Source organism: Rhea americana, unplaced genomic scaffold (assembly GCF_003343005.1).
Source record: "Rhea americana isolate MKP2758 unplaced genomic scaffold, rheAme1 scaffold_468, whole genome shotgun sequence".
NCBI classification, from domain to species: Eukaryota; Metazoa; Chordata; class Aves; order Rheiformes; family Rheidae; genus Rhea; species Rhea americana.
Genome location: NW_028186610.1, coordinates 84,301 through 108,555, shown reverse-complemented (window position 1 = coordinate 108,555; position 24,255 = coordinate 84,301). Strand labels below are relative to the sequence as shown.

Sequence of the window (24,255 nt, the reverse complement as noted above, 5' to 3'; positions counted from 1 at the left end):
GATGCTATCCCAGTTTTGTATGTCAGGCTTAAGTTTCCAGTATCTGGTAACATCATATATTCCTCGTGGTGGCCTCCTGTGCATGATCAGCTCTAGAGCGAACACACAATACAGAGTATTTCCAAAACATCCAACCTGAAGGCTGCTACAGTCACAATTCTTACTACACCAGACACAATAGAGAGGTTCAAAATTAGTCCCTTGCAACACAGACAGGCAGCATCACTTAACTGGAGAGCCAGAGTAGTATGTCTGACTGAAAAAAATAACAGGAAGGCACAGATTTGAGCAGAGAACATGCTTTATTGAGAAGTAGATACAAGAATAGCACATTCTACCACATCATGGGAACAGGGTTTAACTTCTGCACAAGAATGGTCTTCTTCCCTACTCCACAAGAGATCTACTTCATTGGATAGTTTCATGAGTATCTGTAGTTAGTACAGGAGCAAAGGGCATATGACAGCAAAACTCAGTAATGCCCACAAAGTACATGTCATGTACTGATGATCTATTTTTTAAGGAGGCAGAAAGAGGCAGAGACAACCATCAGAAGGACCACAGAGAACTCTTCCACACTAGGATGGGTCAGTGGTTAACAGAAAATGGCTCCTACCTACCAGCACACTGCAAGTGCTTCTTTTAGACACTATTCAATGAGAAARTATTGGAAGGTTTAAATGACATCAGCACTATATTATGCTGCCATTATCTACTCCAAGATTGTCTCCCCTTTTATCACATTGGAGCCACCTAGGAAACCTGTGGAACAAGGACAGTGGTTATATTTGAAAGCCATTATATGATAGTTTCTTCTGGTGGTACTGATGGGAGAGAGGAAGTAAAAGCCTTTTTTGTTTTGTTTTACAAAGACAAACAAGGATGCACTGTCAGAGAAGCAAACCATCCACACAGCTAACTGTTGCTGCCACTGATGCACAGAATGTACACTGTAGGCAATCCAACAACTGATGACATTTGCATTACAGAGTTTCTGTGGCAGTTTGGACAAGGCTAGCAAAAATGCGTCTGAAGTTAAGATTTATCTCTTCATTGCAGAGAAAAAAAAACTCTCCAACAGAAAGAGATCTACAGTTCAAGAAGAGTGCTCTGAGAAAAATATTTAAGGTGAAACATACTGAACAGACTGCTTCTGTGTAAAGAAATCTGCCAACTCCAACAGATAAACCAGGAAACCAATAACATATAACCAAAGAGGTCTCTCCAATAGATGTGTTATGGTAGTAGCTCCAAGAGAGTATACCAAGAACAACTCTACAAAATACCTGAGACTACGATGTTCTCATACAATTAGCCTTGACTCCTCCAGGGTAACAGTAACAATCACACCACTCAGGTAAAAGATACGCAAGCTTCCGACTGTACAATATTAACTATGTGAAAACCTGCTATATTATATGGAAAACACTGCTCAAAGAGCTTGCATGTTACCTTATTAAACTATTTGATACACGGAATGGAAGAGTCCATCAGACAAAACTCGTCAAAAATGATGAAGTCAGTGTAATTGCTGCTTGATGGGAAACCAGACTTTCCCCAAATGAGCATTATTAGACCTTGTTCAAAAGCCACAGAAGTTATCCATTACTTATAAGGCAAGGAGCCTGAAGGAACAAACAACCAGATTATAGACACAACACAACCTCACTGGAATAAGAACATGAGGGTAAGACCAGTGACTGGACAGGTACAGTACCAGATATCAGAACTCCTTGGGCCAGCGCTGCTAGGAGCATCGTTTGGGTCCTATACAGATCCAATCCTTGCAACCTCATTGAGGCCGAAACATAAAGTTCCTCAGAACTAGCGTCTGTGGTGTGCACAAAAGATCTGGGCCAGAACAGTACCAAGGGGAACTGATCTTTCAGGAGGGTACTGTACCAGCCAATCACAACAGCAACAGATACAACAGAGATCCCTAGGGTACTTCCTACTGCTGGGGTTCACTGGTTTCAGGAGTGATAGGTAGTTAAGTTCCCTTAGGAGGGGTCCATTTCAAACAGCTGGGATCCATTATCTTATTGCTGTTGGATCTTTTTGCCTCTTTGGCTATCCATTCATCAATTAGATCCTGGGGAAAAGAGCATGAAAGGGCAGGTTAAAACAAGCGATCTATGATGGAGAATTATCCATGGTACAACACCAAACATCTAAGTCCACAAATAGAAAGATGACTAGCCTGCTATCAGCTTAGCTTGACAATAACAACATCTCTCCTACAGTGCTTTCTAGAAGCAGTTCCAAAAAGACACTGATAAGGCTACTTTTAGCTACAAACTAAAGTCTCAGGAAGGGGGAAATGAAAGACAGAAGCTGTCACAGATTTGGGTATTTACACACTACTYGCCTTATATCTAACGAGGGTATTAAGCAGGACTTACTCAGGATTTAATAAATTCAGTCCACTACCAGGTCATCCATTCGCCCAGTAAAGAGCAGGCATGATGAGGAGCACGATAGGAATGTTGATCCATTGCTCCCCTACAAGCCACTTAAAATGAGCAATGTTTTTCCACACATCAAAATAAGGAAGGTCAATGCAGTGTATTTCTACAATACTGAGGAATCAGGCTGGACGCTCATATCACGTTTTATCAGTTAGTGCATTTCACTTTAAAATTGCAATGCTCCCCCACTAGAATCAAATGGCTAGAAAGCCCAGTACAATACAAAGGAAATACTGATTATGGTAAGTTCTGTTACCTCAAATGTAACAGCTAAATGTAAGGAAACAAAAGTGCAGAGAGAACCATCAGAAATCTTACCTGTCTTTTTAGGACCAGGTGTTTTCCCTTCCAGTACTTGAGCATCTGAAGTGCCTGCAACGTACTAACAATGTCGACAGGGTTTACTGCAGTCTCCTGGCTGATTTCTGCAAACCAGTATCCGTTTATTAAGGAGAGAAACAAGCCAGTCTACCATGAAAGCCCTTTGCAACCACTTGTACTTGTTAGTTTTTTACTACAAATTTTAGGCAACTCCCTTTGTAATCATATCCCCAAAACGCCTTGCAGACATTAAGGTGGCACACACAGTATTGCTGTTGTTGCCTGACTTGCACCCTTAGATCATCCTGGTTATCTGTAGCACTGTTACACAACTTGCCTACATTCATTTTACTTTTGGTGACTGATCGATTGCAAGCAGCTTGAAGAACCACAGGCTATGGCTGCAAGCCATGCCGAGCTGCATAGAAACAGCCCAACTCATCCKCAAACTGAGAGTCAGCCCAGCAGAAGCACTGGGAAAAAATCAGTTGAAATGGAACATTATAATGATTTAGCAATACTGCTCTTACGATCAAAGTTAATATGGTGTAATCCTCTGAAAGAAGACATAGCAGCTTCTTCAGAACTAGCTTAGTATCTCTATGAAATACTGCATACCTCAGGTACTATACAGGTAGAAAATGCTATTAGCAGAAATCAAAATAGTATTTTTTCCAAAGTGTCTGAAAGCCTCTTGGTGCAGCCATTTAGCTTCTTCAAATTAACATTCTAATTTAGAAAAGTTCTTTTACAAAATCTTATTTGAAAAAGCATTTTAAAAAGAAGCCAGTACATACTTCAAAGCTCAGCAAACTAGCTTATCTTTAATGGTGGCAGTTTTGGAAAGAAGGGCAACACCTAGCTCTAAGAACATTCTGTTGAACCACGCCGGTTCACAAACTCCTGTATTAGTATGTTCTTTATTCTAAAAATGAGCCAAGCATGACCTGCCTCATATTGGAGGAAAATGAGTGAGGTGCACAGATATGCTCCTCAACCAATTCACAACAAGCTTATTTAGCGTGAAGACATACCTTTTATAGAGATCTCTTTTCCTTGGAAATTATGCAGATAACGAAGGAGAACTTCCTTCCAGTAACTACGGTAGCTGATGAGACCTAAATCAGACAGAGGCCGTTCTGGAGAGCCAACTTTTTCTTCTACCTTAGAAAGTAAATAACCTGTAAAGGAAAGAATACCTATTTATCTCTCCTAAACTAGCCTCTCCTGTTACTCTCTTTAGCACACTCAGAAATCAGCTATAATCAAAGCTGCTCACCAGCCAACAGAGATATGTTACATATCTGGGTGAAATTTTACACACTGGACAGAAAATGTTTCCAAAATATCAAATGCAAGTGTCTCTGCTAAACTGCTGTTTTAAAGTTCAGCAAGTTCTAGGTATTTACATAAACACTTTTGGATAAAGTCCCTTCAAACAAGTCAGGCGTGCAACTCTGATCCTCAGAACATCAGTGTAAGAAAACTGAACTCCGTAAGACAGATATTTTTGCTTCATTCCACAGCCATTATCGGTAGGTTTTGCTGTAGTTTTTATACTTACTGAAATCAATGAGCATTTTGCCATAACCTTGCCTCATATATTGAGGCATTGTCAGGATACAAGAAACATTGTAGTTGAGAAAAGAATTCTTCTCCTAAAAACAAGAACACAGAGAAGACAGATTAACAGGTCTCAGTTTGTACAAAAAATGGCTGCATCATAATCCTGACACACTGAACAAGCCTGTGCAACTGATATAATACAAGGTGAATGGAACAGCTATAGAAAAACCTGCCTAACAACTAACAAGTAACACGATCATCCTTCAGGTACCAGCCTGGCTTAGTGTCTTACCTTATTAGCCATTAAACTGAGYGTTTGGGGCACAATTTTAAGCATAGGATGGCAGGTAATTAAGTCGTAGCCAGGGAAAAGCCAGTAACGCTTTACGGCAGTTCTGTAACTACCACCTCCGTCATCTAACAGATTTACAAGAAATTAAAAAAAAGCAACGTAATACTAATATAATAAGCACAAAGCAAATATTGAAGCATTCAGACAAAGAAGAGACTTTCAGACACATCTATCCCCAGATCAGTATCTATTTTTATTTAGAGGGGGTTCTTTTTAGATATTTATTCATTTTTGACTCAGGTAATTTAAGGAATATTTTCGTGTACTTTATTTAGGAGATTTTTCTCCTGCCTAAAGAATTTCACTGGCTGCAGTATCTAAATTGATGACTGCATTACATAACACCATCACATCCAGAAGGCCAAACACTTTTATTGTATCTAAGTAAGGACAACCAGGAAATGTATTTCATGAACAAACAGCAGGGATTAAACAAACAGTTTGGCCAGATATCAGGTAGGCAACATGACTGAGCAAACAGGCCACAGAACACAGACATGAAAACTAGCTTCTGGTCAAGTGGACATGTGACTAATGTCTCAGCTTCTCCATCTAAGTATTTTTCTTCCTCCAAGTACTTTATGAAAAAAAAAAATCGTGGTGATTAATACTTATTTTAAGCAATGTAATTTATTTATCATTACTCTTGCCTACATTGAAGACAACATTACATTTCCTAGTGACACTAGTTTATTTGAGTTGATTTTTTTGCTAGTAATGAGGAAAGATGCTACAGCAAGGCACCTACAAACCCTGCAGCAAACATTATGAATCACTCATGCAGATCAGCTTTGAAACTTAACCTTTCCTTAAACACAACAAATTCTGAGATTGTAAGATCTTTGAAGGTATATTCAGTACTGATAATGTGTGTCCTAAATCTCATTCCAGTCAGGTAATAGTAAGTATATTATTTTTTTCAACTAACCTTAGAGAAATATCCTATCAGGTGACACCCAGTGTTGTCAGCTTCTGTCATGACATAGAATAGGAAGGGTTCAACGTCATAATACAGAGTTTTATGGTCCAAGAAAAGTTTTGCCAGCAGACACAGGTTTTGACAGTAGATCTAGAAACAAAGAGAGAACAAGGTACACCAGTTTATTACAGTGGAACATCCCCAAAGTGGACAAAAACAAACATAGATGGGAAATCAGAAAAAGTTCTGAACCATCTGAGAAATAACATACAGTCTTTCAGACAGAGCAGCTGGGTCAGGAAACAATTCCATTTACGATGGAGTTTGATAAGCCTATGTACCAAGTAGAAGAATTCCCAAAGGTGGGCAATTAAGTTTGTGGTATCAGTCTCTGAATGCCCAAAACATCATATACTCACAGAGAGGGGAAGAGAAAAGTTGAAAGAAAACAGGATCTCTGCTAGCTTGCACTGTATTTCTATTAATCCGATAATTCAAGGTCACATGTACTGACTGAAAAAGACTCCTCCCAACTTCAGACAGTGCAAACTTTAGCTGCTGAATTTGTTTGTTCTTGCATCTAAAGCCTTCGAGATCAAATACAACTAGAAACAGGGCATAAGCATGGTGCATACTACTACTGCGCACCTAATTTGCAGCTGCAGTCTCACTGCTTCAAACTCTAACCCAAGCTTGACTAGAGTATTTGCAGCAGAATGGGAGATAAGTGGCAGCGATCTACTGAGGCCATACTTCAAATCTCCCCATTAACTTTCAGAAAGGGATCTTGACATGTAAACTCCAAAAGCTACTAGTCTAGCATAATGTGAGAGACAGAGATGAAAGTCTTGATGCTGAGAAACAGGGCTGAGAAACAACCACAAGGAAACTGCAGACAAAATTACTGCCAGAATTGCAAGAATGGACAGAACAGACTCTAGTAACCTTCCCGAAATTAGAGAAAGAAAGGGCCATCTGCATCCTGTTGCTCTACAGGGAAAGCAGTGTACAGCATGTTTCAAAGACAGAATTCACATTCAATACTGGCTCTTGACCACAGTTAGTTACCTTATTCTTTTTCCCATCAACTTCAAACACTGAAATGGAGCCTTTGCGGTAGATTTCATCACCTGGTGGATGTTTCCACACACATTTTGCCTACAAGAGGAAAACAAAGTTAGGGTGACATTGCTGTTTTAAGGGCTGAAAAAGTCACAATAGCAGGAAACACTCACTTCTTAGCTATGATATCAAATTTAATTCCAGGTCCCATTTCTGTTTCCCTATATTCCTTTGAGTGGAACAGCCATCAAACTTGAATCTAATTAAATCTTTCTTTCAAAACTGCACAAAATATTCTCACTTCATGTTTAAAAGAACAGACCTTAAAGTGGACCACTGACCTAACAATGGCAACAATATTGTAAAGTTTCTCCATCCTCACATCAGTTTTTAAAGCTCAAGAATCAGATCTGCCTTAAGTCTTACCATATGTCTACGCAGTATTGTCTGGCTCTTCATATATTTGAGACAGAATTCGCACATGTAGAGACGTCCCAGCCGAGCATACTCCTCCGGGTAGGGAGAGTGATACCAAGTATCCAACTCGTAACGACCGAAGGCAATTGTTTTAATCATATTGCTGCCTTCTGTGATCTGGCCCTGAAGCCGCAATTTTTCCTACGAATGAGAAAAGGTGAATGGTTAATTAAATAAAAGATGTGGATGTGAGGGTACAAGGGGCCCTAATTATTTCCCTTGAGGAAATCCCTCTCAAGTCTTCTAGATTCACCTGTTAGTGTGACCGTATCTAATGACCACTCCCACATACCTCTCCTTAGTCAACCCCACACTAAGCCCTGTCCATCAGGAGTGAAGTTACTAAGCCTTCCTTTCATCTTTCGTATCTCAGCACTAAGAAGCACACTAACACTGGGATAYTACTTTTTCTGTCATCAAAGCACTGTAACCACCTTGCCATTTCATGCCTCTTCCCTCATCTGCAGGGAAAGATATAGTCTAGTGTTGTGCCAGAGTTGCCCCAGATGCACCTAGTTGAGCATCAAAATAGCTTTCAGTTCATCTTCAGAGATGGAAAGTAGCTTTGAAAAACAGCTGCAGAAACCTTAGCAATATCAGGATGTAACTTTGTTCCACAGTCACAGGCTACTGTTAAGATGGCCCTCTGCAGAACACTTTCGTCTTCCACTTCTGTCACTCCTTAACTGTCCTTTCACAGCAAGTAAAGCTGACCATTCTCTGCATAAAAACAAACACCTTTAAAATGGGACTGTTACTAATTATTCCTCTCACGGGCGCTGCAGAATTCACGACTACAAATACTTAGGTCCACCTGCACTTTCGGCACAAAAGCCTCTGAATGACTGACACTTGATTTTTCATTAGCGTAACTTTGCTGCCTTGGCTGGGCTGTAGCTGCTCTTCTGACAAACTCTGATTCTATCTGCACAAGTACCACAAAACCCAGAAAACATGCAGATCTCTGAACAAAGACATCTGCTGTAAGATATGAGTCAGAAGCCTCACCAGGTCCTCAGAAGCTCGTGCTTGTGCTCTTCGGAAAAGCTCAAGGTCATACTCGCTGGTCAGGTTTTCAAGTAGAGGTTCCCTTGTATTGCCATAGGTTTGTCTGTGCTCCTGGAAGAACAAAACATTAGTTTTCGCAACTATGCTGCTAGTAAACTGTTGACTCTCATTGCTTTTTGGCCCTCAATGCAGCAGGATGTCTGAGAAAGCCAAGCTCCCGCTTAACGGTCTCATTCCAGAGAGGAGGGGATGAAAAAATAAAATTGCCGCTTTTACCATATATTTTTCTTTTTGCTCCTTGCTTAGTCCTGAGTTCCTTTTCTTCCTGAGCTCAGCTACTTTCTCCTTGTACCGCAGCTGTCTCTCCGTTGGTGCCTGAAAGACACCAGAGGTAGAAACCTTTGGTAAGCTTCACCTACTTTAAAACTTTTTATTCACCTTCCAACTCCAGAGGACTTCTGTCCTGGCTTCCATTTTACGAGATTTATTGCTCATGAACCAAATCACATCAGTGAAGCATCACAGACACTTGCCACGCAATATTAACCCCTAGAACACCACAACAAAATACTTTTGTCCAAGTATTACATTGGTAAAGTAGGATAGCTGCAGACCCCAACAAGAACTTACATTCTTTTTGTTTCAGAAACTGAGTTCTATAGATTTCAGATTGCTGCAGATTGCCTACCTGGTGTCTGGTGGCATGCCTGTTGTTATCATCCTGCCGATGAGCCAGCATCCTCTCCTCAATCTGTTTATCCCGGCTCTGTGCTCGCACCTGGAAGTCAAAACTCATCTGTCAATACTGCAGCAAACTATACCAGAGCCTTCATCTTTTTCATTTCTGTCTAGGTGAATTCTCTGAACTGTAATTCACAGATGATGCAGCACAACCATGCTGCTATCTTACAGCTAAAGACATCAGTTGGAACATGGTAGCCTCCACTTCCTGTTGACAAATGACATGTTGTGGCATTTTGTTTCGTAAAAGCATAAGGAAGCCAAAACAGGAGACTCAACTACCTTGCATTCATCTGCTGAGAGATTATGATACAGTGGGCATCCTGATATTGAGAAGTGTCGCTCATGTTTTCCAGTTAGGTGTCCTGGGAAAGATCAGAAAAAAAGCTTTCAAGATACAATAATCATGAAGTTTAAAGAGGACTCTAGATGGTCAGATACCACATACAAGCTTCTGAAGGGGGATRTTAAGTTTATTATCAGTACGATGGGATGAACACATTTCATAGTTTGTGGCACATCTTTCAGAAAAAAGGAGCAAAATCCCTTTCACAAAAACCGAAAAGCTGCACTCCATACAATCAGCCAGGCGTATTAGAGAACTGCATTAATTTGCTTCTGAATACCTGCTTCTGGTGGAGACTAGTACCCTAGCTGCAGAACTCTGCATTTTCCTCCCAAACCTGTCCTAGTACTCTTAACYTGTTCTTCATCCCATCACCCTCCAAACACTTCTAGCCAAAAACACCTTGCAAAAGAGTGTACCTACAGATGTACTCCATCTCCCTTCTCTATATCCACTTCCCAGCAATGGTGCTGATCCTAACTAAATGCATACTGTCAGGATGTATAAACTCATCTGAGTAGAACTTTGAATATTACARCAGAAAAGCAAAAATGAACACATTAACCCTCAAGTTGAAATTACCTAAGGAGTTACAACCAGGAGTGGGACACTTCATGTTGAAATTGTAGCTCTCGTGGAAGCGGCGGCGCTTAGGGCGGTGAGACAAGTCACTCCCTGAATCCTTCATGGACATGTCCTTGGCAATGCTCTCATCATGCGATACATTTGGACTGGAGATATCAATATCAGACTCGGAGGAAGGGGCGTTCCCAGTGGGGGTGCGAGGTGGAGACTCATCGTGATCTGCTGCATTTTTAGTGTCTGAATAAGGATCAAGACATTACAAATTTATATGGAAGAAGGCTTTCAAAAAGATAAGTAAAATAGCTCTTGGATATCCTTAGGGTACTCTAATGTGCCCTCAGAGAATAAATCATTTGCCCTTTCCAACAGCATTTTGCAAATTCTCAAAGCCTCACTGCACCCCACATACCTCTGTCAGAGAAGTCAACCACTTGCTCAGTTTCTGACCCAGATGAGCGGGTCTGCCGGAGTGGGTATTTCTTTGGAGTCACAGGAGCGGGCTGCTGTTGGCTGCGAGTTACTCTCCTTGTAGAATAGACAGGCTCTTCTGCTCCAAATGATGGTGGATTACGAACTGGGCTGGAATCTAATTTAACAGAGACACCATAATTACACTCACAAAATACACTGTAAGTAACTCAACTCAATATGCTCCAAAGTCTACAATATCAATATCTGATAGCTGGGTATCAACAGACAGTTCTGTCCTCCTACAGCTCACAATTGCATGTTATCACAAGGATCTGCTCTGTTCTTCTGAGGTTAAATATTTGACACTATAACCAATACCAAGGAATCCGGAACAAGATCAACTTCCTCTGAACTTAACTATTTATTTGACTAATAATTACAAAACAGCTCCCATCTGGAAAGCTACAGAACCATTAGTTTAAATAAGAATTATTAGTGTTTAGGTAATCCTTGGGAGCATCACGGCTGCTTCTGGTGTGGAACTGTTTGGAACCTTCTGTGTGGTTGGGGCATCCTATACTGCTTAGAAGACTATAAAACTGATTATCTTGCACGAAAGTGATATTTTACTCCCTAGGAAAGTCACAGGCGTCCCATGCACTGATCCAAATCACACTTCTTTTTTAAGACACAATCATCAGATGACCATACATTATATTTCTTATCTGCAAGGAAATTTGCCAAAAAACAAGGTTCCTTGTCAAAGTTCATAAACAGAACAAGGTAAAGAACTTAATATTCAGTCATTTCCTCCTCTTGATGCCAGATGGCATTGATTTCCTATTATTAATGACCAGTCAAGAAACAGCTAATCTAAAACTAAAAACAAGAAAGTAGAAGATCCAACATCTCTTACAATCCAGATGCCAAGCTGATGTATACAAAATAATTGACAATATGTTGATTACCTTTACTGTAGAATASCCTCAACAAGTCATGAAAATTTACCTTGCCTGCGGCACAGAAAACCACAAACAAACAAAGCAAACAAAAATAATTTTCACTCCTGAGCACCCTCTCTGTATTAGCACCATGTAACTACTCTGGTACCTATGCAAGTAACTAGATGGAAAATCAAACTTTAGAACGCTCAGAAAAATTAGCCAAAGCTGGCAGCAGAATCAAGGTTTTTAATTCCTCTTTCGTTTAATAGGTAGACAGCTGTACTTTTACGCAGAASATACTGGATTCTTGACTTTCAACACCAATTTAATCCTTAGATTATATCATCTCATTTGCACAATATGCACTTATAAAGATTGTGTTTYTTTCCTTAGCACAATACCCAAAATCAAAAGTAAAATAATTGTATTTAGGTACAAAATCAACACAGATTTCAGTTCTGAAGAACAGGAAGATGGAGTACATCCTGCCACTTAACGCACTCAGGAAAATAAAGCATTTACCTTGAGAGCTTTGACTAAGCCTGGCTGAGGAGCGGGTCACGCGGGCAGATCGCCGGGACGTGCCATCGCTTTCGGAACTGTCCGTGTGTTCGGGATCAGTAGAGAAATCGGAGTCTTCTGTTCCGTCTGAGCTACTGCCGGCATTCCGCTGCAACGCCGCAGACGCAGGCATTAGCGCGGGAGAACCTCAAACGCCATACCGCATTTACGCCATACCGACATGACAGGGTGTCTGATTCCAGGCGGGTAACTTCGAGTTCGCAGTGACATATCGCAGCGCGTAACCGCCCGGTGTTTCACTCTGGAGATGATCTCCCCCGAGGCACCTCAGAGCAGCCGCGGGCGGGGCCGCCGCCGCCGCCCGCCTGAGGCGAGGGAGCGCGAGCGCGGGCGCGTGCGAGACCCCGCGCGCCGCGCGGCCCCCGCGCCGCTTTGTTTTGCGCCCAGCCGAGACGCGCCGGCCCCGACCAATCGCAAGCCGCGTGGGAGGGGCCGAATACGGGAGCCTGCCAATGGCACCTTGCAAAGCGAGGGGGCGCGGCCACCACGCGTGATTGACGGCGGCCGCCAGCCTATCCGAGGGAGTCTCGCGCCTACAGGAGGCGGGGAGTGGAGTGGGATGGGGGAAGGGAAAGAGGGAGAAACAAGGCACGCGCGGACAGGGGACCGTTGGGGGCGTAAATGGGCAGCTGCGGCGGCCAATCAGCGGCCATCTCGGCGGAGAAGTAAAACCAATCCGCGGCCCCCGCCCCAATTATCCGCCCAATCGGAAAAGCCGGGGGCTTGGCCGCACCGCAGGAGGGGGAGGGGAAACGGCAGCCGTTGGGGGCGATGAGTGATGAGCCATGTCAGCCAATCAGCATCCAGCGGGGCCCCGCGGGAGCCACTCAGGGAGCAAGGGGGGCGGGCGCTGGGGGGGGTGCAAGGCCGCTATTTTCCCCCAGCTTTTAGGCCCAGGAGAGGCGGTTCGGGGGTATGGGGGAGGTGGGAGGCCGCGGCCTGAGATTGCCGCTCTCCCGCCGAGAGCTTCCGCGGCCTCGCTCACCTTCCTGCGCGGCATCCTCGGCGGGGGCGGGAGCAGCGAGGCGGGTTGGTCCCCAGCGCCCCCGGCCCGCGAAGCGGCCGTCGCCGCCGTGTTAGCGCCGGCGGGCTCCGTGATGACAGCCGTGTCTCCCCTTCTCCGGCACGTCTGTTGCGGCGGCGCCAGCCCGCTCCCTCCGCCGCCAGCAGTCCCTGTTCCCTGCTCGGTCCCTCACGCTTCCGCCGGGACACGGCCCACACCCCCGTCACGTGACCCGGAGCCAGCCTCACGCCAGCGGGGGCTGCCATCTTGGATTCGGACAGGTATCCTGGCGGCTCCGCCGGCAGTGAAGCCGCAGGTGGCCATCTTGGTTCCGGGCTGGGGAATCTCCACAGAGGCTGGGGCGGCGGCCATCTTGGGTTCGGGTGTGAAGCCGGCTGGCGTGAGGGAGTCCGGCGTGGGTGTTTTCCCTAGGGAGCCATGTTGGATGCGGGCAAGGCGAGCCCTCCCGCTGCGGCCATCTTGAGGCCTGGCAGAGGCGCGCCGTCGGGCTCGTGGGTGGAGGAAGGCGGTGAGTCCCYGTTGCTCTCGCGGCGGAGGCGGGCAGTGTGGCGGCTTTCCTGCGACGAGGGGGGCTGCTGCTGCCCACAGGGGCCTGCTGCAAGGAGAGGCTTTTCYTAGGCCCTGCCTCCTCCCCGGGCCGGGCTCGTGGGTGGGCTGGGGTTGTCCCTCTGCTCCCAGCCCCTGATGGATGTGCAGGCCGGTGTGGCCAAGTGCTGTGGTTAGGCCAACACCTGGCTCGACGTAGCACCTGGATAACGCTAAGGTGATAACATTGCCTAAGAGCAACAGTGGGTTGCTCTATTTAAAGATCATGAGGAGAAATGAGGATATTTAGTCAAACACGTGAATTCCTTGCAACTGTGGTCATCTGTAAGGGTTATGAAACTCTTGGGGCCTAATCCTATAATCTTTGCATGCATGTCATTCTTAGTCATGCAAGTACTGCTATCTCTTTCGTTTCAAATTGTTATTGCTCCTAGGTGTATCACAGTTTTCCTGGGTAATGCTGAAAGGCAAACTTACCGAAGAACTCAGAATGGGATACTTCTGCTTTATGCCCTGGGAAAAAGGAATGGGAAGCAGTAATGTGGTATGTTATGTGAGGCTGCATGTGCTGGTTGCAAATCAACATATATTTCATAACAAAACTGTACACATGAAAGAGGAAAACTAGSGATGAGGGAATAGCTCATTAGTGAGTCTGGCCATTTTAATGAATAAATTGCAAAAAATTTTATTTTTATTTTTTGCTTTTTTCCAGGCTCAACCTGCCATAATTATGYCTTATAATTATGGCAYAATTATAACTCTGTTCTTAAAGAGSAAAAACAGATTTGTTAACAAAATTATCATACTCTTCTYTTCTTCCTATTACCTTGTATTTTTTTTTCCTTGCTGCACTTGCATAGCTACATTGCAGGACTGAGTCCTTAGCACAAGATGTGAAAGAGGGATTCTTGATTTGGGGGGATGAGTTAGAATAACATGGCAGCATTTTCTTGCATTACAAGAAAAATAGAATTTAAGGTAGCCTGGGATTTAATGGAATTTCAAACAAGCTAGCATAAGACTCTATAAYGTCCATTTGCAGTTGAGATTTTCAAGTTATTAGGTTGCCTTGAAACTTTCAGTTTATGATTAATTTGGGCTAAGGTTCTGTAGAAAAAATGAGCTMAAGTTATAGCAAACTTAAAGTTATACCAAAGAGCAATAGAAATGGAAACAAAGAGCAGTGCTCTACTCCTTAATAGAAGGAAAAGGGAGAAGTTAGTCTGAACACTCCATAATTGCTTATCTATCATATTTTCTGTGAGACAAAGCTCAGGCTTCACAAAAGAGTATTTTTAGTGTTGCAAACAGATAGAGAACTCTAATGGCAATGTTGTGGGGCAGTCAGGAACAATGAAAAAAGACTTACAGATTCTACTTAATAGAAGAAGTGATAAACTGTACCTTCATCTTTTATCTGCGGTTCAAAAACTAATTAGCTTAAAAGCTGACTCTAACGTAGGTATCTGCAAAGTCCAAAATGTTAGTCCCTTGCACCTTTGCATAGGTGAAAAGGAGTAAAGCCTATAATGACCATAAGAAAAGCTGCACATTACCACATCCCGTTGCAGTATTTGCCTTTGAGTGATAGGTGAAGGATTTCTATTTTAAAACTATATATCAGATGAAGGCTGTGTATCTGATGCAACAAAGAGCTACAAATAAAATATTAATTAGAACTCCCAGGTGGTAATGAAATTCATGTTTGAAATTGTTTGTTATTGCACATTGGCAGATTTATCACCACCAGCAGGATGTTATTGGAAAAACAAAAGAGGAAAACTGAAGTGGGTGGTGTTCAGAAACTTTCCTAGAGGTGGCAATACTTGAATAGAAGCCAGTTCTCCATGTTCTCTGGATGACTCCTAGCATTTAAGCTGGTAATACAAACTTCTAAAATCCTCTGTGCTGCTTGTACACTGAATGAACATAGCTGAGGGGGAGGAAGGAAAACTACATGCATTAGGTAGTGTAGTGTTTTATATGAAAGTGGGTACTCGGATGGAAAGATTGCCTGTGTTGGCTGAGCTGTCTCATGCTCTCAGGAAGAGCAAAGGGTCAGACTGTGTTATAACCACTGTAGAGCTTGAAAGAACTTTCTTGTATGTGTATACCTATGAGCAGTACTAACTATAGGGTTATAAAATTTCAGGTACTTGTTAGAGAAGTCATTGTTGTTACATTTCAGTTCAAAATCCAGTCCAAAATTAGGAGACTTCTGGCAAATTAATTTGTTTCTCTTCCTGAATTTGTATGTCCAGGATAAGCACAGCCCTTGGCTATGTTCCAGTCACTGGTATTGTGGAAGTTTCATCACTGCCATTTGTTTGAGCCTAAATTGTAGGTCTGTTCTGCAGCAAAACATGAATGGATGTGAAACTTGAGGGGCCACATGCTTATAGGAGCCTTCTGCCGTGGGTTGGCCACTAGATGTCAGTGCATGAACCCGCTTACCTCACCATGAGCAAGCCAGTGAAGTCRGGAGTTAGCCTGGAAACAGACTGAGTGGATTCCTTGGGGTGCAAAATTAATAAAACTCCTACCTACAAGGTTTTCCACTGGAGGTAAATTCCCATAATCAGGTTCTTGAGACTTGCAATCTCTTAACTGTCAGAATTTTCCAAGTAGTACCTAGAATGAGAAATTTCCTGATGTCACATCAGAAGAAAGTTTAGCAAGTGCTTGAAGACTTAATTTGATGTTGAACACACAGTGATTTTTCTTTTCTTTCTTTGAATTTTTAAATCTGAAGTTCTAGAAGGCGCATCAGTGGTAGATTCCCACAGATGTCAACTGCCTGAAGTCTCTTGGCTCTGACAGYCTCTCCAAATCCCATGAAATCTCTCTAGGCGTTTGGTCTGTCTAACTGTTGGTACTTAGGCTTATATACACTTGATATCCAAATTAAAAAAAAAATATTTTTTTAATATCTTGTTGCTGCATCTTAGGACATATAGTCAATGAAAGGGGGAATTTTCACTAAAAAAGTATCTCCATAAATAGACAGAGGCACCAGAGGGTAGAAATTAAGTTAAAACTTTTATCTCCATCCTTAGTACCCTTGTTTTGGAGACATGGTGCTGACTGATCTGTCTTGATTTAGCTGTCGTTCATGGTGATAATACAAAGTAGACTTATTCAGGAACTGTTGTGAAGCAGAATAAATGCTTGTGAGGTACTTCAGGATTTTTCGTTGCTAAATACTTCAGAAAAGTTAGTGTTCACTTTCATGGTTGCTTTGTGCGTTGCTACTTATGTTTCTACAGAATTGCTCTACATGATTAAGCATATTCAGGTGAAGTGGGAGAAATGCTGTATAATGAAAATCTACCATAAAATACCTGAAATGCTATACTTCAACAAATCTTACTTATTTTTAGGTATTGTCAGTCCAGTCCTGCAGACTAGAGGTAAAGAAAGGCTCGCGTAACTGAGTGTGGCAAATATCCAGAGCAATGCAATATAGATGTGAGGATCCAGGATTGTTCTTGCTACTTCTGCATTTTCTGAGGGTGAGTGGAGGTGGCTTCTACTCACTTTAAGTTCCAGCATATGTTTTAAAATATCTGTTTTCTAGGTTTGGTAGCTCTGGGCAGTGGAGCAGCACCACAGTGGCTCTTGGCCCAAGTATGTAAATCTTGAAGAATTTCTGTTCCCAGTTCAATGCATCTTAAAGGCCTGTATTGCCGTGGGTCACTGTCTCTCTCAAATGCAGTTTTGCTGTAGAGTAACTGAGGCCTAGCTGCTGTCTGCTGGATGCACTTTTGGACAGTGCCCTAAGCAACCTGATATAAGTTGGCCCTGTTTTGAGCATGGGTTAGAATCTAAATTACTGTCACTAGCTCAGAAGCTTGAACTTGATCYTTGATTGGATTAAAATGCAAACAAGCTAAATGTCAGTATGTAAGTGCAAATGGTAGAAGTTTTGAGACATGGAATCTAAATGTGGTAGAAGATCTGCTGCTGAAGCTGGACTAAGCTGCAGAGGCCAGCTCTCAAGTGGGCCTTGCTACCTTTCAGAAGCAAACCCTACAGGAGTGAATATACTTAATCCAGACAACAGTAGTGATGAAGTTAGTATAGGCTATTGGATTTGTTTGCARATAGGCGTAGTATTTTCTGTTTGGCTTGAACATGAATTAAAATATTGATCAGCTGCTGTGCATCAAGAGGACTTTGATTTTTGAGAGGATGTTTGCAAAMACTTCAGCAAATGGCTGACTGAACAACCCCCTTTTTTCTTCCATCTGCTGGTCTGCTATAAAGCACAAAAACCAAGTCCTGTCTGGGAAGCTTATGTTGTATTTGTTCTGGGGTGGGGAGGGGAGAGTTCTTTTGGTTTTGTGTTTTAGCTTCAAGCTGGTTTAGATTTGGGTAGGTACTGACTTGAAGTATAAATAAGCTACTAAAATCTCTATATGGAGAGTCCTGGGGATGTGCCTTGCATTGAGCTGGAGGTCTTGCAGAACCCAACTAGCTGTTGATGGATAGGAGCAGTCTGGTAAACTTCAACAAAATCTTTACACTCACCCTTTGCTCTAGGACTCTGGCATGCAGACGTTTGAGTACAGCCAGTGTTTTCTGGCATCAGGAGTGAGGTCAAGCCAGCTTGGCCTACATCAGTGTTTTTTTTCTTTTTTGTTTTTAATTTTAATGGAAAAAGAATCCAGCCTGAGTTTTCCTGAAAGCAGAAGTTTGTCACTTAGTTACAGCTGAATATAGCCACACTTCCTGGTTCTCTCTCTTCCCCGCCCCGCTTGGGTTCCCCTGGGTATAATCTGATTTTATTAAACAGCTGCAGTAAGTCTGGTGCCCCAGCAGGACTAAAGTGATTTGATAGGCCAGATTTTATGCCATCTTTGTCCTGATCCTGCCAAAACTGGTTATTTTTTTGATTTTCTTGTCTTCTTTTAGGCTTTTGATCTGCTGCTTTAATACATTCCTTCCAGTCTAGGCAGTGTTCTCCAGCTGCCTGGCACTGATGTTAATGTCTTGCTTCCTAATCATTCAAGTTCATTGCATGCTTCCTTAAAGGAAAACTCCRCTCATGTTGTTCAGCCCAATGACACAAACTTTCACAGGTGTAAGTAACATTTGTCAGCAAGGATGCCAYTGATGTGGGAAGTGAAGGTGAGATGCTAATCCCTTTTGGCGTTTCTGAGCCTATCCTGAGGGCATTTTTTTTTCCATAGAATTGACTGTGGTAATGTGGGCAGCTAGCAGCAGAGACTTTGTACTCAGTTTTTGGCTGCCATGAAGAATATCTTGACTGTAAGTGAGAAATGTATTATGAGATAGGATCAGCAACTTGTATACCAGTTTGTGTTAGGGAAGATGAKCACTGTCCTTCATACCTCTAGAAAAAAAGTCTGTCTTGGAGGACACTTGTYAAGGAAAGTACAAGCGGGGTGAACATTGTTAGTGCTTTCCAGGGGGCTTGTGTCCTGTTAAAAAGTGCACTGCAGCAAAATGGCTGTCCTAGGRTAATGTTGGTGCCAGCTGGAACTGCTGATTTCCTTTAATACTCCTGTTTCCATAGTTTATTCATGGCAAAAACCTATTCCTTCCCATAGGAACTTCTGGCTAGTATAGCTTTGAGGTGAGCCAAGTAGGGTGGTTTTTTTTTTTTCTTTTTTTTTTCTTTCAATGTCTGCATTTTTTTTCCTAATTACACTGTGTCAGTTACCACACAGTTTTCTTTACCTATGCTTCATAATTCATGGGTTCCATGTTCTGGAAAAGGCCAGGCTTCCTAAGAGAGATTGTATGGGACTGCCTTGTATCTGTGAGGGAAAAGTATTCTTGTGCCAAATACAGCCCTTTACATAAAAAATATTTTTGTATATCACTCTTCTAACACTTCCTAATCTAATTCCTTTGCAGGAAGTAGGAGGGTGGTCGTATGTGACTGAGCAGCCATACTTTGCCAGACAGCAGCTGGTGGGTGAACTAGAGCTCTAACTGCTGAGACTCTTCTACACCAGCTGAGAATTCTTGGCCTTTCCTCTCCCAACCGTATAAAGCTTCCCTTGCTGTTCTTTAATGTATATTCTCCTGAGCAAGCTGTCATTCCTTAATTATTAAAACTAATGTAGTTAATTTGATTCAGGAAATAAGGTTTCTGATGTAGTTCTGTATTTAACTGCTGACTCCTAAATCTGGATGTTTAGGAATGGGAAGAGAAGCAAGGTCACTCCTTTAGGACAAGGTAAGTGGGATCCACCCGCGTAGATTGAAAGTCCTGATGTCAGTGAGCTGTGCTGTATATTCTGTGCAGGCAACCTTTGTGTGCCCCTTTGAACAGTCAAGTGCCAGCTCCTGCATAGATGCATGGCCTGCTGCAAGGCTGGAGATTACTGTGCATGCCACCAACGCTAAGGGTGCTATAAAAGGAAGTTGGAAACAATGTGCCCAGGCTCCAGCAAGCATATGATGAAAGGTCTCAAACAAGCTAATAAACTTCATCCCTGCTGCGTCCATTCTCCAGAAGGAGAAGATGCAGGGTCTCAGCAGTGGGATGATCGGACAGCTGTTGCTGTGGGTGGAAGAAACCTAAGCAGCAGCAGAGGATGTCAGAGGTGTCAGATGTGTTTTGTTATAGTTCTGCCTGCACTAGACAGCATTGTTTGGAGTATTTAAATGAAGACTGTTCTCATACTTCTGAATCCCTCCTCTGTTTTTGTATTGCTTTCTTAGTACTTGACTATCTTCCTCTCCTTGGTTTTATTTTGTATTCCTTTACATGCTCTGTTACAATGTTGGCAGGGTTGGACATCAGTGATTGCTTTTAAGAGTACTCTTCCTTTCTGGTGTGTTGATGATTCATACTATTAGGACAGGCTTCCTGCCTGTCCATGAGTTAGTGGAAAAGATCTGTTTAATAATGTCTCCTTAATTTTAACAGGGCTTTACTCTGTTCCCAAAACTCTCGCTGTATGCACTGTGAACATGATCAGACTGTGAAATAGCTTGGCCAGTCTGGTGAATAATCTGTTCGTCTCTTTTAATAAATAAACTGTGGTTTTATTTATCTTACTCTTCTATAGAGCTTTTCATCTCAAAACATTGGAGTGCTGAAACTGTCCCCATGAGAGATGGCTACATTTCACTGCTGGACAGAGTGGGAGGCAGACAGGCAGCGTTTTACTCCACAGTTTAGAGTGAGAGGAATTTTCCTCAAGGACAATGAGGGAATGCTTAGCTTGTATGCTAAATGACMCTTTGATCTTCCACATTCATGCTCAGCTGATCAGGACTTTAAATCTAAGCTCTGTCTCCCTCCAACTCATAGCAAATAGCAAGAAATACAGTCTCATTTAGGACTTGAGCGATGGACCAGAATGATAGGACTGTGGTGAGATTGTGCATTCTTACATGTTTCCTATTTATCCGCAACTTCCTCAAGCAGAGCTGACACAAAGCTAAAGAATGGCAAGTAGCAGTTTGGAGGATTTAATAGGGTGTACTTGAAAGGGTGAATGGGAAAGGGAGGGCCTGTTTTTATATAAATACTCTCCTGTATATTTATAAATACTGAGAAAGTGAACAGTGCTGGGTGCATTAAAAGGCTGCTTTCTGAAGCACACTGAATAGTCAGTACACAGCCATAGGACATACTTGATAATTCTGAAGCTTTGTGTTTGCTAATTATGATGAAATGACTGGCCCCTGGGGCTCTGAAAACTGAGAATGGTTAACTCGTGGTGTGGTAGGTCAGCTCTCCTTTTCTGTGCAAGGAGAGAAGGCTGCAGAAAACTGCTATGACAGAAGGCAATGGAAACAAGCAGACACTATGATAAGAAGTTGGATCCTTGACCTGTAGCCCTTGAGTAGTTGTAAAAGATTGTGTTACTTCTGCTACTATGCAGCCCATCGTTASGAACTGCAATTATGGAGAGATGACTGCCTTGCATAGGCCAGAGTGTAGCCTCCAGGAATGCAAGAACTTCAATTTTATAATGCTTGCTCTGTGGTGTGTCTCTGTTGGGAAAGATATAGAAAGGCCTGTTCTTGTTGCAAATGAAACTTGACTGCCTGATAATGTGCAACCCCATCTGAGCTGAAGTAGCTGTAACCCACTTGATAGGTGGCAGCTGGTACTCCTTTGCTTCTTCATAATAAAGAAAAATGTGGGTTTTAATTTAGGGAAGCCTTGAATGAGAACAGATTACAGGCCTATTACAGAGTGCTGCATAGCAATATTGTGCTGAGCCACTTTAATTTTGTCAGTGTTTTTTGATTGTTATGATTGTATCTCATCCTATAAATACAGCAGAGGTACAGCTGTGTGACCTTCCCTATGTTAAAACAAAATGGCATAGAGGAGTGATATTTTTAGTTTGTTCCAGCTGTAGGTATTGGGTTCAAATGGCAGTGTCTTAAAAAGACAATGTGGCAAAGAAACTGAAAGGTGAATTTGAATTTTGGAAGGACTGATTCTGTAGGGTTTCTAGAAGGGTTGAGCTAGTGCATCAATACAGTCGCAACTCTATTTTGCAATCATAATTCTATATTTTGCAATCATAATTCTATTTTACATTGCTTTTTAAATGTTCTTTTGAACATGTGTACTTTGGTAGTCCTCTGTCCATTCCTCTTTCTTGCATTTAACTTCCTGTTCCTATACTAATGGCTGCAATGGACTTTGAGAAGGAAATACTTTGGGAAGAGTGTCTTTGATTTGAAGAAAGGTCTGTGTGCAGGATGGCAGCAAGATTTTAAAGATCCTCTGGATATGTTTTCACCTTGTTTCTGTGGTGGCAGCTAGGATAGGAAGAAGTTGGGAGAATGGACACTTGAGGACTTTTGTTATTTTTGTAACCAATTCTAGATTGAGATTTGGAGTGAACTGAGAGGTACTTGAACTTTCCAGTGAATGCTGTTAGCCTCTGGAAATGCCCCCTGCTGCTAGTCAAAAATACTTCCTTGGAATATTCACTGTGCTGTGAATGGAGATCACTGTGCATCCTTATGTGACTGGGGTTCTTGAGTTTCCACATTGCCAGCAATCTTGAAGCTCTTTTTGCTAGAAGAGATAAAGCTGATTTAGTTTGATGGGTGGCATTTTGTTTATGAAGATCTAATAACCAAAGCAGTGACTTCCGTCTCAGCTTTGCTTCCATCAGGAGGTACATTCTGTCTCCCTTCAGTAACTAACTATTGCAATATGCCACCTCTTTCCTCTGCAGGTTTTTCTCAAAACAAGAAAACTGCACTGTCTAGTTTCCCCTCTGTTGCTTGATTACATGCAGATAGAAACAGCCAGCCCTATGAGCAGAGATACAGGAAGAAGATGGGGAATGCTGCTCTTCTGCGATAGCCACTAGGAGAGACCAACTGTCTGCTGCTGTCACAGCCTCTCCTTTCCAGAGAGGTTGGCACAAAGCCCAGGCTACTTTGCCACCTCATGCCTTTTCCCCCCTCTCTTATCTAGCTGTGCCACAGCTTCCCAGGCTCCTGTAGATCTGCCACACCCATTTCACTTGGACAGATGCTTCCTTTCCCTAAACCCATGTAACTGCCCATCTGGAGTCAGAAAATATCTTTGGACCTATAGCTGGTAAAATCTGCTCAAAGGTTTAGTAGAGGTATGGTGAGGGGAAAGGGTTTATGGTAAGGACCTTTATTTGAGGACTCATTAGACTAACACGTGCTTTAGGGGACTGAAACAAGAAAACTGCATGTTGTAAAGTCTTTTAACAGTTTCCTCCACTTAAACATTACCTTGTTTGATTTCTTTGAAATGATACCTCAGGAATAGAAAGTTAGAGGATAGTGAATGACTGGTTACTGAAGGAGTTCTGGGCGGGTGGAAAGACCTTTTCCTCTACAGCTGCAGGTATGAGGCTGCAGGGCAAATGGAGATGAGGCAGACTCTAGGAGCCTAACCTTGAAAAAGGCTTATGGGGTGGAGTGTCAGATTTCTGAATATTTTAGCACTTGCAACTGAAGATCTTCAGTACTGGTGATGTGTTTTGCAGTGCTCAAATTCAGCACCTGCTCCCCACCAAATCTTGGAAAGAGTCCTGAGTGCTGTCTTTGCTGTGGCCCTATCCAGAGCTTTAACTTCTGTCGTTCCTGAGGCCTTAYGCTACAGCTGCCTCCCTCTTCTCACAAGATGTGTCAATATTGAGGCTGCCTTCCTCAATTAGCAGTTGATTCCTGCAAGTGATGTAAGGTGGCAAATGGTGGAAGGAACAGAGGCTCTTCGGAAGCGCAGTGAGCTCAGCAGAGCTCGCTGGAGTCGCGAGCAGGCAGCAGTGGGAAAGGGGGGAGCTTGGAGAGGAAGCTCCTGGTCGGGCTGCGCTGAGGGACGGCACCGGGCCGGCCCCGCTGGGGCGAGGGGGCTGCGTCGTCCCGCGGGGGCTGCTCTCGACGGGGCTACTGGAGCTGCGGGAATAGCACCCCCGTAGGCGAAAGAGAAACCGCGGCGCGTGAGAGCCGCGCGAGCCCCGCCCGCCGATTGGCCGCCCGCGCGGTGGGGGGGGCGGTACACTAACACTGCCCGCYTCTCCGATTGGTCTGCGCGGGGAAGGGGCGGGGCGCGAAGGGTSGCCCCTGGTTGGTCTGCGGGAGCAGGGCGGGCTTTCCGCCGTTGCGCGGTTGTGATTGGTTCTTGCGAGCTGAGTGGGCCGGGCCGCCCGGCTGCGGCAGTATTTCGGCTTGGCTGCGGGGAGGGGGCGGGGCTCGCCCGTCTCCTCCCTTCCCCTTGGATTGGCCCTAGCGGCAGGCGTGAGGCGTGCCCAAGGGTGCCTGCGTTTCCCATTGGCTCCCGTTACGGCGCGTGCGAGTTGTCTTTCCCCCGGGGGGGGCGGAGCCGGCGCCGGCGGTCACCCAATGAGCGGCGGCTCCTCCCGGCGGTGCCGCCCCCGGAGCGCTGATAAGCGGCGGCGGCGGCGGC

General features: G+C 43.5%; 2 protein-coding genes across 10 annotated transcripts in view; one reads left to right on the top strand and one right to left on the bottom strand.

Moving 5' to 3' along the window:
- Positions 1–283: 283 nt before the first annotated feature.
- Positions 284–13,003, bottom strand: KAT7 (lysine acetyltransferase 7). 2 transcript variants are annotated; one of them, XM_085316375.1, is made up of 15 exons: positions 12,768–13,003; positions 11,723–11,870; positions 10,255–10,431; positions 9,843–10,082; positions 9,197–9,279; positions 8,862–8,951; positions 8,450–8,548; positions 8,174–8,284; positions 7,115–7,306; positions 6,695–6,784; positions 5,636–5,776; positions 4,354–4,447; positions 3,824–3,970; positions 2,787–2,893; positions 284–2,092 (listed from the first exon to the last, which is right to left on the bottom strand). In XM_085316375.1, exons 1-15 carry the CDS (start codon positions 12,780–12,782, stop codon positions 1,991–1,993), a joined length of 1,836 nt encoding a protein of 611 aa, XP_085172501.1. In that variant the 5' UTR covers positions 12,783–13,003; the 3' UTR covers positions 284–1,990. The 2 variants fall into 2 exon arrangements, with proteins under 2 accessions (XP_085172501.1, XP_085172500.1); XM_085316374.1 differs by lacking the exon at positions 12,768–13,003 and having other exon boundaries at positions 11,723–12,172.
- Positions 13,004–13,122: 119 nt separating this feature from the next.
- FAM117A (family with sequence similarity 117 member A) overlaps positions 13,123–24,255 on the top strand; it is a 32,898-nt gene continuing 21,765 nt past the window's right edge. The window contains exons 1-4 of one of the 8 annotated variants that reach the window (XM_085316379.1): positions 13,257–13,324; positions 13,798–13,896; positions 15,091–15,235; positions 16,736–16,867. Coding sequence is in view for 2 of the 8 variants with exons in the window: in XM_085316376.1 (XP_085172502.1) it covers positions 13,224–13,314 (91 nt within the window). In the remaining 6 variants the exon portion in view is untranslated. Of the gene's footprint in view, positions 13,325–13,786; positions 13,897–15,090; positions 15,236–15,699; positions 15,920–16,210; positions 16,228–16,735; positions 16,868–24,255 lie in introns of those variants that run through there. The other 7 variants (XM_085316380.1, XM_085316382.1, XM_085316383.1 and 4 more) reach the window with 7 other exon arrangements.

Excerpts from the sequence above, each read along its gene's own strand:
- KAT7 (XM_085316374.1), bottom strand. The coding sequence starts at position 11,894 with ATGCCTGCGTCTGCGGCGTTGCAGCGGAATGCCGGCAGTAGCTCAGAC. Across the intron at positions 10,432-11,722 it reads GCTTAGTCAAAGCTCTCAAG|ATTCCAGCCCAGTTCGTAAT; the intron begins GTAAATGCTTTA and ends CTGTTAAATTAG. Across the intron at positions 4,448-5,635 it reads TGATAGGATATTTCTCTAAG|GAGAAGAATTCTTTTCTCAA; the intron begins GTTAGTTGAAAA and ends TCTTGTTTTTAG.